A 13,675-nucleotide genomic window follows, 5' to 3' on the forward strand; every position below is an offset into this window, starting at 1 on the left:
TATCAAAATCCAAGATGGCTGCCTGTCGGCCATGTTGTTTATCCGATCAGTCTCAAAAGTTGCCCTGCACAGCTTAGGACCAAGGGGAACCTGCATATAAAATTTGAGAAAGATCCCTCTGGTACTTCTTGAGAAATACAGATAACAAGAATTGTTTACGGACGGACGACAGACGGCAGACGGCGGACGACGGACGACGGACAACGGACAACGGACGGACGAGGGACCACGGACGCAGGGTGATTTGAATAGCCCACCATCAGATGATGGTGGGCTTAAAACTGGTCATACATATTTTTATTTCCTAAGCCTTGAATATAATATAATAATAATTTTTTTCAGAAACAAAACTATTTGTTTGATTTTTTATAAGACCTAAAACCCTATGCATGCCTGTAGAAGTATTCAATAGAAAATGTTACACTGGTCCATCAGGCACTTGGACCAACACAATTATTTGTCCTGACCTAATCTACTGGCCCCAGTCCATCAGACCTAGCGTTTTTCTTTCACTCTGATTATTTTTATCTTATATTAAAATCAATGGAAGATAAAAACAGAGCAAGGAAATGCTATTAAAACATCCAGAGTTTCCCATGACATGTCCTGTGTTACACAGATCAACTGTACTCACCTTTTCCTCCATATTCCACTTCTCCTGCTGTAGTTCAGCTAGCCTGGACACCAGGTCATTGTGCTCATGTTCAAAATCCCCTAGTGGGCTCTGTAGTCGGTCTGGGGACTAGAACAGAGAGATGAGAGTTTAAACACCTTCCTTACAAACTAATAACATTAATGGTTTTAACCATAACAAAAGGCACAGTGGGTCTGTATCACTCGCCTGGATACTCTAGCATTCATGGCAAAGTTTTCTCATAATACTGCAAGTATTTCCAAACATTGGCTCTATCTACCCTAACCTTACTGGTTATTGGATCCCACATGCATTACTCTGTCCCCATTGGTGTGTGTTTGAGTTGGGGAGGGGAAACACCAATGGCTTATACAATATTGCATCCTATTGGGTCAAGGATACTCTTTATTAAATTCGGTTTAGATCCTCTTTCTATATGGAATGAAAAGAATTGCAAGATTTAAATTCATTCACCCAATTGGCCCTGTCCTTCTGCCCCAGTTACATAAAATTGAGTCCCTAGCTGTTGCTCAAGGATTCCTCTAATCCAAATTTAGTTAAGATCCCTTCATTCTTATAGAAGGATATTTTTTTCAAAATTCTATCATTTCCCCTTTTTGGGCATACCCTCCATTTCTACAAAAATAGTCAAAATCCATCCATTTGTACAGAATGAAAAGGAATTTGAACATTTACCTTAATATCCCCTACTGGGCTCCACCCCTCCGTCCCCAGAGAGCCACACCCTCCATTTAAACAAAAATGGGTTCCCTTTACCCAAGTTACGGTAACCTACACAAAATTTGGTTGAAATCCCTCTATTCTTATGGAAGGAGAAGGATTTTAAAGATTTACCTCAAATTCCTCTATTGGTCCCCGCCCCTCTGCCCCCACTTCTTTTATACAAAAAGAGTCCCCTTTGCCCAAGGATGCTCTACACAAAATTTGGTTTCAATCCCTCCAATCGTAATAAAGGAGAAGATTTTGAATATTTGTTACTATGGTCCCCCTATTGAGCCCAAACCCTCTCCCCTCAGATGGACTACACTCTTTGATTATATAAAATTGAGTCTCCCTTAAATGACCTTAGCTGTTAATAGGACATTAAACAAAATTAAACCAAACCAAACCAAGCCTAAGGATGCTATACACAAAATTTGGTTAAAATCCCTCCAATTGTACTGAAGATGAAAGATTTTAAGATTTACCTCTATTTCCCCTACCGGGCCCCAACCCCTCTGTCCCCAGGGAGGCCACACCTTCCAGTTATACAAAACTGAGTCCCCCTTGCCCAAGGATGCTCCAGGCTGAATTCAGTCAAAAACCACTGAGCCATTCAGGACTAGTAGTGTTTTAAAGGGAAAGTTGACAGACATCGTGTCACGGCATATGCTCAACTTAAATGAACAAACGCTACTATAGCCCCATGCTTTGTGTTAGAACTGTCTCATCACTATCAGTTGCCTTTCTCATGTCATTGATGGTTGTTATGCCAACTAATACATATTCCAGATAGCCGCTTTTTATACTTATCCAGTAAGTATAACAACAGAAAAGGTGTCTTACCTGAGGTCCACTTGTATTACTTAAGTCTTTAGGGAGGCTGGCTCCCACGCTCCAGGAAGACACAGAACTGAAAAGGTAAAGCTTTTATGACAGGCGTGAACTAATATTTAAACTTCAAACATTGATACAACCACATCACAACTTCTGAAAATCTAAAAAACAAACAATATAGGGTCGACTTTCATCATTACATCACCGACAAGGTAACCAAACCTGTTCACTCCCCTACATTCTAAGGTAAGGACCAGAAATTGAGCTCGTAACCTGTTCACTCCCCTACATTATAAGGTAAGGACCAGAAATTGAGCTCGTAACCTGTTCACTACCCAACATTCTAAGGTAAGGACCAGAAATTGAGCTCGTAACCTGTTTGTATTACATTGGGTTCTTTGAATCATAGGTTGACCTATAGCTACTTGATGCAGAAATGCATCATTATATATCTTGCAATAATTGCTACTAGAATTAACCATTACATGGTTTCCTAGGAGCATTGGTGATCATTACTAGAAAAGGTCCTATCACAAATAGGCCAGTCGCAAATTTACACAGGCAAACAATTGTTGCAAGCTTGTTTATTCTGGCGTAATAATAGTTGAAGGGTTATATGCTGACAGGGTGTTAATCTCAGATAGAAGTGGTAATTGGGTTTATTGTTTTACAACCATGCATATGATGAGAGGCCTAAACTTGTGAGGTTTATGGATTGTGATGTAAAACATGTCCAATAATAGTTTTGATTTATCATTGGATTGCTTAATAATTCCACCATATGTGGTTTGTTTGCCTGAAATTATGTCATTATTGACTGCAATATTAATAAAATTCACACCATCAGAGTGTATAAATAACACAGTTTAACTCAACTTGATATAAAAGAGAACAGACCGGCAACCTAGTCATGCACGATACATTACTGTATTTATCCAGCAATAAGCCCATGTCTAGTAATACCCATAGATCAGTAAAATTCCACCAAATAATTAATAATAAATATTTGAGGTTCTTATACTACTTTATCACAACCCAGTTCCTAGGTCGTCTCAAAGTGGTTCCCAAATTATTATCCGTGGTTATAGGACCTTTGCAATCAGCCAATATCTTTCTCAACTCCCTGAGCATCCAGCCGGTGCTGCCATTTTGGCAATCACATGTACGCACAGCTAGCATTTAACAATTCTAGCCCTGCCCAACCACGTACTCATTTACAGCCAAGTAGACTGGAACAAGCGGAGTAAAGTATCTTGCTCAAAGATACAACACAGTGCCGTGCCGTCGACCCGAACCCGCAACCTTCTGTCCGGTACTTGGCGTCCTACCACTATACTACTAATATTAATGTTATCTATAATTGTCCTGTAATAAGCCCACCCCCTACTTTAAGCCAGCGATTATATGCTGGCACCCTGAACTTATCGAAAGATAATTGGTGATAATTATTGAATTATAAAATGTGACATCATTGATTTAATACACAAAAAACTGGATTTTTGGTGCTGCAACCTGCATTTTATTGATACATTACTCATGTAATGGAGTTTTTTTCTGACAATTTGACAGGTCTGTATGAGAGCAAACTCGGCTGTAAAGGGAGTTACAATATCACGATGTTATTTATTTTTAGTAGTTACTTGGATCAGTAAAAATGATGCAGTGTGTGTGTGTGTTACCTACCTCCTGTCTTCCCTGAGTGAAGTGTCGCCATCAAACGAGCCAAACATATCCTCCATGGCTTTACAACATAAAATAAACATTCTATATAAAAGAGGCCCAGGGAAAGGCTCTGTGTTGCTCCTCAGGGTTCTTTTGTTTTCAGAACTACACTGGAGGTTGAAATGTTTCCATTAACTTGAGATCATTGGTAGCAATCTCACACTTGCTGTTTATTAACTATTTTCAATGGAAATTTTTATTTTGATGAAAATATTTATTTTTATTTCAGCAAATGATGCCATAAAATTAAAATTTATTTGAAAAGTTACATATCAAAAAAAAAAGCGGTAATGTCACTAAAAGGTGAAAGCTTCAATGTTCTAAAAATTGCCAAATCAGGAAATAGACAGATTGTAAGGATAAAAAAAACACCTCTAAAATGATGGTTTGAATGTTATTAAAACAAAATTTGAGCAAGACAGGTTTGGAAATAAGGTTTTAATAAGTAACACTCACTTTTTCCCTGCTGACTTTCTGACAAGGTTTCTTGCAGTTTATCTTGTAACTTCTCGGCACGTTTTCTTTCTGAGTGGAGTTGCCTCTTCAGATCTTTGAGCTGGCAAGGAAATCAACATTAGGTATTAAAGATGGTGGCAGAAAGGAAGAGAGCTTGGTTTTGTGGCCAACTCAGTCTAGATTGCAGTTCATTTGTTTTTTAAATCAATGAAATAGAAAAGGTGCATTAACTAAAAACAAATTTTACAAATATGGTATAAAACAATCTCACGATTTGATTTTCACATTTCAAGAATGACCACATACAGTATACAGGATGGACACAGACCTGCAATATAGCTGGATGAAGACTACAGAAACAACACTAAAATCATATGGAAACTATTTCTAACTCATAAATGAATAAAACACAGGTAAAATAGCATGTTTTATCTATAGCAGTAACAGATTATCATGCATTAATTATTGTCCTTAAGATTGACCCCTGGACAACACCCTCAGACCAACAGTGATACATCGAACCTTTTGGTAAATTGTAATAATCCTTTCTCAACCCTAGTCCACTTACCATCGTTAATCCTTTTTTCTCATGTATTTTCCTGTCATCAACACTATCTGCGATTTCCTGCAAAAAAAGCAACAGTTGATGACATCACATCTGAAAACTCAAAACTATAAATGTAGACTATTTTCAAATTCTGATCAATTAAAATATAAGAATCATAATAAATGTGCGAATATATTGACAAAATATTTGCTCAAAATTTTAATTGATTTATGATCTCGCTGTTGAACTAATTATAAGTATATGGTATTTAGATTTGTAGGCAACCAGTGTGAATAACTGTCAAAAGTTCAATGTCCTACTGAAATTGTCGATTCATCTCTCAAAGAAAATATTGAAAACCAAAAATACATTATCACGACAACAATTACTGTGTTTCCATTGCTCAGAAATCAATTTAATAGCCTTTTTTGTTTTAAGGTAATGACAGCTTTAATACTGACTTGTTTTAATTGGTTGATTTCCTTCTCATACGTGTTGAGTTCAGCTTTAAGAGATTCCTCTTTATCACAGCTCAGCTAAAAACAAACAGGATAATTAGACACACACCATCTACTACTACCCAAATGCTGATCTACTGGTGACAATACTTCTTCCGTTTATACCACTTTCTTTTCTTTGTATGACATTTAATCAAATCCTTTAATAACAACTACCTTGAACTTCTGAACTACAGACATGTAAACATAGACTTTAATATACTTAACATGTGTAGGCAGACTCTATCAGGGCTATTCCAAAGATACATGTATTTATAGCTATCTCTTCTCAGAACTCAAGGCTGCCACAATTTACATAAGGAAAATGACCAGGACTGGAAAACATGTTTTTTTAAGTTTAGTATTTGACAAATCCGAGTTTAACATCCATAAACATTTTCTGTATAAATAATATTGACTCTATCTGTGACTTCAACATATGTATGCAATAATCAGTAAAATTTATTGAAAGTTTCATACTGTTTTTATTCATTTATAACTAGATATGATTATTTTAACTCTGAGATCCAAAATGGCATTCAACTTAGATTTAATTTTGACAACTATACAAAATTAAACACATTCCTCAGGTTTTTTTTACAATACCAACTCTGTTTCCATCTTATAAATGGTGGTAAATATGAACTTCTGTGATACGCTATTGACTCATAACTGTTAAACCACTAAACGCCAAAACAAACACTAAGTGTACTACAAGTTAAACTTTAGTTTTTATTTTTTCTTACATAAATGTTGCATAAAACCAAGTTAGTCTCACCTTGTAAGTTTCCTTGTATTTCTCCTTAAGGCTATCCAGCTGTTCCTGGTTCTCCTCTCGGAGATGTGTCAGGACAGATGCATGTTCAGCCTCCACATGACTTAATGTAGCAGTATTCTCCTCCTCCTTTTCCTTCAAAGATTGCTGTAACATCCATTAACATAAAAACTCAAATTTTAGAAGAGAGAATGAGTTTATGATGGTTTGGTTGTTTGTGCTTCATGTCCTATTGATAGCTCTGGTCATTTATAAGGACGAGACAAGTTTTGGTGGTGGGGGAAAACCTAAGTGCCAAGAAATAAACCATCGACCTGCTGTCAGTACCTGGCAACTGCCCCACGTAGGCCTTGAACATGTGACCCAGTGGTGGAGAGCTAATGATCGTAGATGGTCAGATGCCTTAACTTCTCAGCCACAGTGGCCCCTTATTAATTTTGTGTATTATGTGTATCGAAAATAGAATACTTGGATTTGGAGGATGGGACCCACCTCACTTTGCTGTAGGCGCCTTTCTAGCCAGCCCTTGGCTTCCTCCACAGACTGATTCTGAGCCTTGAGCTCATCCACCTGCTGACGTAACTTCACACACTCTGCACTCTGTCCCTGAAGGAAAGAAAACACAGAAAACATGGATCTGGTGCTGTTTTATGTTTCCGTTGACAAAAGTATCATATAGAAGTTAGTGATATTTACCTGTTCTGTGACCAGCTTTGCCTGAAGTGCTGTGATCTCAGTATCGTGAGCCTCTTCCTGTTGTCTCAGCTTGTCCTGGTGGCTGGCATTATCTCTTTGGTATGTATTAGCCAGCTCATCCAGCATGCTCTTCCTCTTCTCTGCAATCTGTTCAAAAACATCAATACCATTGTTATTTTTTTATGAACTTTGGATCCATTACATTAATATTCCAGTTATGGATTTTTCTAGATTTTTTTGATTTTTTACCATAAATACCAAGATGTATGTTTGACCCAAATGTATCATTATTTTACTTGACCAGATATCCTGGTAACAATACAATTATGGGTCCCTGGTAACTTGGTGTCTGACCTCAATATATTACCATATCTAAAAATAGACTGACCTTGTTGGCCTCCTGCCACTCCTGGATACGAGTGTCCCGGTCCTTCTGTACCGCGTATAACTGCTCCAGTGTCTCCTGACAGGCCTGTTTACTGGCCTATAACAAATAGAATTTATACATTAAAGCATTCTGTCACTCACAGACTGTTTTTATACAGCAATAAGGCTTCCATTAAGAGATTTCCTAACATCCCTCTGTAAAAGACCTACAGCTGTATTATGAGTTTATCTAACAACCCACTATAACTGACATCCAGTTGTACAGTGAGTTTATCTGACAACCCACTATAACTGACATCCAGTTGTACAGTAAGATTATCTGACAACCCACTATAACTGACATCCAGTTGTACAGTAAGATTATCTGACAACCCACTATAACTGACATCCAGTTGTACAGTGAGATCATCTCAAAAACACTTTATAACAGACTTTTAAATAAACTGTTAGTGTTAAGACATTTCCAAATAACTTAAACCCAGTTGAAGCAAACAATTCCAATAAACAGATCTCCAGCTGTACTAAGAGGTCGTTCTAAACACTCCCTACAACTGGCATCTAATTTTATGATGAGGTTGTCCTAACAACACCTGAAACTGATCTCTGATTAAACCATAACATCTGTTTTGACTGACCTCTAATTGAACTGTAAGGTCATCTCCCGACTGTTGTAAGGATGCCACCTGAGCTAGCAGTCCCTCAATCTGTTGTCGGTGCTTGGTTGTCTCCTCTTGTAGCTGTTGGTTACCTACTATGCTGGCAGCATCAACCTAAACATTCAAATGTAATGCATCAACAACAAAACAAGAGTCGAATCAAAACTGTAAAATTATTAACAGAACTCAAAATCGATAAAACTAGGGCAAAATTGACAGGGGAAGATTTACATGGAGATTCTTGAAAAAGAAGAAGACCAGGCTTTCCAGAAGGGTAAGTGTCTTTGCCTTGATCAATGACACTTGCCATGTAAATCTAGGTCAAATCCAAGTAATGCCATGTCTTAAAAATAAGAAGCAAGAACTGGGTTACTGACAACAAGAACTGGGTTACTGACAACAAGAACTGGGTTACTGACAACAAGAACTGGGTTACTGATAATGAAACAGAAAGGCTTAGTTATAAGCATAATCAAAAACAAACCTTCATATCACACAAAATAACAAGAGGCCCAGAGGACCTGTATTGCTCACCTGGATATTTAAGCAATCATGGGGAAATATTCTCTTTAAAAGTACTTTTGCAAGTACAGTATTTCCATATATTGAGTCTCCTTCCACTAAGAATGTTCCAGTCTATATGAAATTTTATACTTCTCTAACCAAGCATGCTTTTGGTCAAATATCCTCACCAAGGGCCTCCTGGTATTGCGGAAGTTGTTAAAATATATTTACACATTTGACCCCTGTGACCTTGAAAGTAGGTCAGGGTCATTTTAATAAGGAAACCCTATAGCACTCCATCCCAGGTACCTACTGGCCAAATAGCATGACCCTGGGCCTTATGGACCTTGAATAGAAGATGGTAAAACTTTTAACCCATGTCGACCATTAACCCTGACTAGCACTTAAAGTTAACCTTTGACCTCATTACTGAAATATAGAAAAAGATTCCCATTGCTGGTCTACATAACATACCCAAGTATCATGACACTAGTCCTAATGGGTCATAGGATATTGTTGTTTGAAATTTGTAGCATATTTGACCACTGTGACCTTGAAAGTAGGTCAAGTTCATTTTAATGAGGAAACTTTATAGCGCTCCATCCCAGGTACCTACTGGCCACATAGCATGACCCTGGGCCTTATGGAACTTGAGAAGAAGATTGTTAAAGCTTTTAACCCATGTTGACCTTTGACCCTTGCCTAGCACTTAAAGTTGACCCCATGACTGTCATTAAGAAAAAGATTCCCATTGCTGGTCTACATAACATAACATAAGTTTGTAGCATATTTGACCACTGTGACCTTGAAAGTTGGTCAAGTTCATTTTAATGAGGAAACTTTATAGCACTCCATCCCAGCTACCTACTGGCCAAATATCATGACCCTGGGTCCTCTAGTTCTTCAGAAGAAGTCATTCAAAAGAAAAAGTTGACTGACAGATGACGGACGACGCAGTACGGCATAAGCTCACATGGCCCTTCGGGCCAGATGAGCTACAAACATATTTCCAAATAAGATCATGATGTGGTGACTATAAAACTTGGCCATAATCTTCATCAACCTGTAAACAATCATATAATACGTGAACCTACTGTACATAATCTTCATCAACCTGTAAACAATCATAACCTACTGTACATAATCTTTATCAACCTGTAAACAATCATAACCTACTGTACATATTCACACATGGTGCATGACACGTTGCTCTGTCACTTTTTAACTTTTCTTCTTTAGACTTTACTACAGAAATAATAATAAAATAATTCAACATTCCTATATATCGCTTTATCACAACCTACGTCGAAGGTCGCCTCAAAGCGGTTCACAAATTATTATCTGTGGTTATAGGGCCTTTGCAACCAGCCAATAACTTTCTCAACTCCTGGGGAGTAACAGTCGGTGCTGCCATTTAGGCGCTTACAGCTAGCATTCAACAATTCCAGCACTGCCCAACCACGTACTCATGCCCAACCACGTACTCATTTATAGCTGAGTAGACTGGAAAAAGCAGAGTAAAGTATCTTGTTCATACAACCCAGTGCCTTGACATGACTCGAACCTGCAACCCTTCAGTCACGAGCCATGTATCCTACCACTAATACTACCATGCCTCACTGACACCTTAAAACATATTCACAATCATTGTTTATTTGTGCATTTAAATCTTTGCTCCCCAAGGGGAAACGGATGGCTCAGCGGTCCTCAAATTGACAATTTTAATATAGCATCTGATGATCTTTCCATCCATGCACTGAAATTGACTGTATTACCTCCGGGTCTGGAGAAGGATTCCTATAGAAAATTGTCAAAATATACACAAAAGTGTTATTTCCCAATATAAACTATAGTAAACTTTACCCCTTCCCCAAGGGAGAACGGATGTTCTGGGGTCCTGAAATTGACAATTTTAATAAAGCCCCTAATGATCTTTCCATCTATGCATAGAAAATGACTACAGTAGTACCTCTGAGTTTGAAGAAGAAGATTTTTGAAATATTGGTTAATTTTCCCTTTGGGGCCCAGCCCTGGCCTAGGAGTTGGGGTAGGAATCTTAATTTTACAATTTTATAGCCTCATCTACCAAGGTTGATTCTAACCAAGTTTGAACAAATTCCATCCACTGGTTCTTGACATCAATTAACGCATGACACACAATGACGGACGGAAAGTGATCAGAATATGTCACTTGAGCAAAGCTCAGGTGACCTAACAAGCATAAAATCATTTGCTCTCAAAGTTCTGTGATATAGAGTGCTAACCTGCTGTTGTAGAGAGGCCATTCTCCTCTGAAGACCTGCGATGGTGTTATGTGATGATTTCTCTTTCTCATCTAATGCCTGAAACATAGCAATGATTAGTTCAAAATCAGTTAGCATTGTGCTCTCTACTGAAAATCTCTTATCCATGGATAACATTTAAATAACATCAGAGGAACGCACACTTAGCTTCCCTTGAACAGAACAAATTGATGACATGTGTCGAGTGTTTACCTGTTTGAGTTTTTCGGCGTCCTGTTGGTGCCGTGACACCTGGTCTGTGTAATATTTTTGGTCCCTGTCTCGAGCACTCTGAAACTCTTCTGTCTTGTTACTGTGAGTAATTTAATGTAAAATGATCTTTAGAAAATACTCATCCATATTTCATCATATTCCTACAATTCATTAGGAAATATTTGTAAAACATGCTATCTTATCTTTACAGCACCTAACATGAAAGGGATGACAGTCATAATATCTTGCTTTCACTTAATTTCAGTAAATTATTTGCATGGCATTGCTTAAACTGAGACCATTAACACTATTGTCAAAATTTGAGCAATTGGCACGAATGATAAAATGAAGTACATACTGTACAGTGCTTTTACATCAAAAGACCAAACTTTCAGGGTTACATTGTCAGTATGAATTTGCTAGGTTTTAACTTCAAATAACATAAATGTAAGTCAATATTCCTATATATATATAATATACATATTTAAATAATGTCGGGTTTATGATGTAGCCTGTGAATGTATTGCCCAAGCTTTATATTTGCTCTTTATATACTTGTTAACAGGGCAAAAACATACAATGCGGTATAAAACTGTTATTTTACATGATGTCGGGTGTAATTTTCTGTGTATATTGGTATTTAGGGCAGGAACTACTCACATAAAAACATACAATACGGTATAAAACTGTTATTTTACATGATGTCGGGTGTAATTTTCTGTGTATATTGGTATTTAGGTTAGGAACTACTCACATAAAAACATATACAGTGTAGGAAATGGAAACAATAAAATTGTTAAAATGTTTTGCACTATTTTGACAACAGTGTTACCATAGCCTCTAAATATCCAGGTGTTTTTAGTGCTCTGTCAAAGTGTCCAGTTATAAATGAAAAAAATAAGGAAACAATCAAAATTAGATATTTGTTTTTAAATTCCTCACCTTAGTTCTCTAAACAGCTGTTCCTTTTCTACTTGTAGCTGATTGTAGCTGTGAACACACAAATTTCACATAAATCTGTTCTTTCCAAACAGGAATACATAATGATGTAGCTATAGGATTGCTAAGTAACTTGATTTTCACCAATATGAATTTTCTTCTGTATAAATCACATGCATCTTAATAAAATAATGTGAGCAGGGACTTACATTACCATACCCCCCCCCCCCCAAAAAAAAAAATATGTCATTTATGACCTTTGACCCTTTAACCTTGATTGACGATCACCGAAATTTTATTTTATCAAGTTTAGAACTCAATTATTTTTTGTCTCTGTATATAGGTACATGCTTGACAAGTATGTATTCATAGTGAATTAAAAAAGAAATTAACAACAACTCTTAAGAAGTTTGAACAGCTTAACAATCATGTACCATATGTGTTGTATCATGTCATGTAAAAAAAAAATGAAAATTATTCAAAAACAAAACAAACAAAAAAACAAATAATTTAGAACTCAATGTTACCATTCAATGATGTAAAAAAAACAACACTAAGTCTATGTTGGGGAGATATTCTAAACACAAGCTTTTTACTACAGACAAATGGACATACATACACATGGACACAAATGTAGTTAATCCCCCCTCAATTAGGTGAGGGGAGAATAGTGAACAACTGTAAACGGAGTTGAATATTTGCTAGCGGTAATTTGACATTCATGGTTGAAATATTTGTTTAACCTAACTCTATGACTGAATGAGAAGTCTTGGCATAAATATTTGAATCATCTGATACAGTACCATTCAAAATGTATGATTCCAATCTAAATATAGCACTGAGATGCTCTTACAAAGTAATTTTACTCGAAAACAATACATACCTCTCTTGTTTCTTCTTTAGTTTCTCAGATAGCTGTTGGAAATTGAAGTTTTAACAATTTAATTGAAATTGAAATTTCAAATTGTCATCAAAAATAATGAATGAAAAATGTCATACAAACTGACATAATAAGCTGTGTGTGCAAGATGTAGAAAATAGTGATGCTCAGTTTTAAAACAAACGGACTATGAGTTAGATGCATGCTTGTATACCTCGACTATTGACAAGGCAAGATTTGCCAGTCATAACAACAACAAAACATCAAAGAAACAAGACAGAATGGCCTCTAACATGAATAACAAATTCAATTAAACATTTCAGACATGAACCTACAAAACAGGCTACAATCTTCCATTGGGGAGCTAGTGATCACTGGCACAATCTGTTTTATCTTAACATGAAATATCCTCACAAAAACAATTAATCTTTAATTTACAGTATGATTAATTTGTAACAAAATGTTTATGGTAAGGTACCATGACAAATTAAACATTTTCCACATCAACACCCACCTTATCTAGTTCATCTTGCTTTGCAGATATTTTTTCTTTGAAATTTTTCTGAAAATATAATATATAATAAATACAAGAGGCCCAAGGGCCTTAGCGGTCACCTGAGTTATATCATAGGTACTGGTAGCTTTATTTTATTGTTGAGATGTGATGTGGAAATCAGCATGTAAACTAAGTGAAATACAATACTTGTCATGTCATCAATGGAGAAGAATTTGAAAATATTGGTAAATGTTCCCCTTGGGGCCCCGCCCTAGCCCCTGGGGATGGGGCAGGAATCCCAATTTTACAAAGTAATAACTCTCATTCACCCAAGATGATTCTGACTAAGTTTGAGTAATTTTCTGCTGAAAATGGATAGAATATATACCGAAAAGTGTTATTTCCCTATTCCATTTGGGGCCCCCCCCCCCCCC

The 13,675-nt window shown here is 36.8% G+C and overlaps 1 protein-coding gene across 2 annotated transcripts in view; it reads right to left on the reverse strand.

Annotated features, from left to right (window-relative positions):
* The window catches only part of LOC110447283 (GRIP1-associated protein 1-like), a 54,285-nt gene that overhangs the window by 26,690 nt on the left and 13,920 nt on the right, over positions 1–13,675 (reverse strand). For both annotated transcript variants that reach the window (XM_021492981.1, XM_021492904.1), the window contains exons 11-26: positions 13,260–13,307; positions 12,749–12,780; positions 11,869–11,916; positions 10,927–11,026; positions 10,696–10,773; positions 7,907–8,041; positions 7,273–7,368; positions 6,885–7,031; positions 6,681–6,794; positions 6,192–6,335; positions 5,378–5,452; positions 4,938–4,994; positions 4,370–4,469; positions 3,875–3,932; positions 2,201–2,267; positions 635–742 (exon numbers count right to left, since the gene is read on the reverse strand). In XM_021492981.1, coding sequence (XP_021348656.1) covers positions 635–742; positions 2,201–2,267; positions 3,875–3,932; positions 4,370–4,469; positions 4,938–4,994; positions 5,378–5,452; positions 6,192–6,335; positions 6,681–6,794; positions 6,885–7,031; positions 7,273–7,368; positions 7,907–8,041; positions 10,696–10,773; positions 10,927–11,026; positions 11,869–11,916; positions 12,749–12,780; positions 13,260–13,307 — 1,407 coding nt within the window. The remainder of the gene's footprint in view (positions 1–634; positions 743–2,200; positions 2,268–3,874; positions 3,933–4,369; positions 4,470–4,937; positions 4,995–5,377; positions 5,453–6,191; positions 6,336–6,680; positions 6,795–6,884; positions 7,032–7,272; positions 7,369–7,906; positions 8,042–10,695; positions 10,774–10,926; positions 11,027–11,868; positions 11,917–12,748; positions 12,781–13,259; positions 13,308–13,675) is intronic.

Source organism: Mizuhopecten yessoensis, unplaced genomic scaffold, assembly GCF_002113885.1.
Source record: "Mizuhopecten yessoensis strain PY_sf001 unplaced genomic scaffold, ASM211388v2 scaffold39, whole genome shotgun sequence".
Taxonomy (NCBI): domain Eukaryota; kingdom Metazoa; phylum Mollusca; class Bivalvia; order Pectinida; family Pectinidae; genus Mizuhopecten; species Mizuhopecten yessoensis.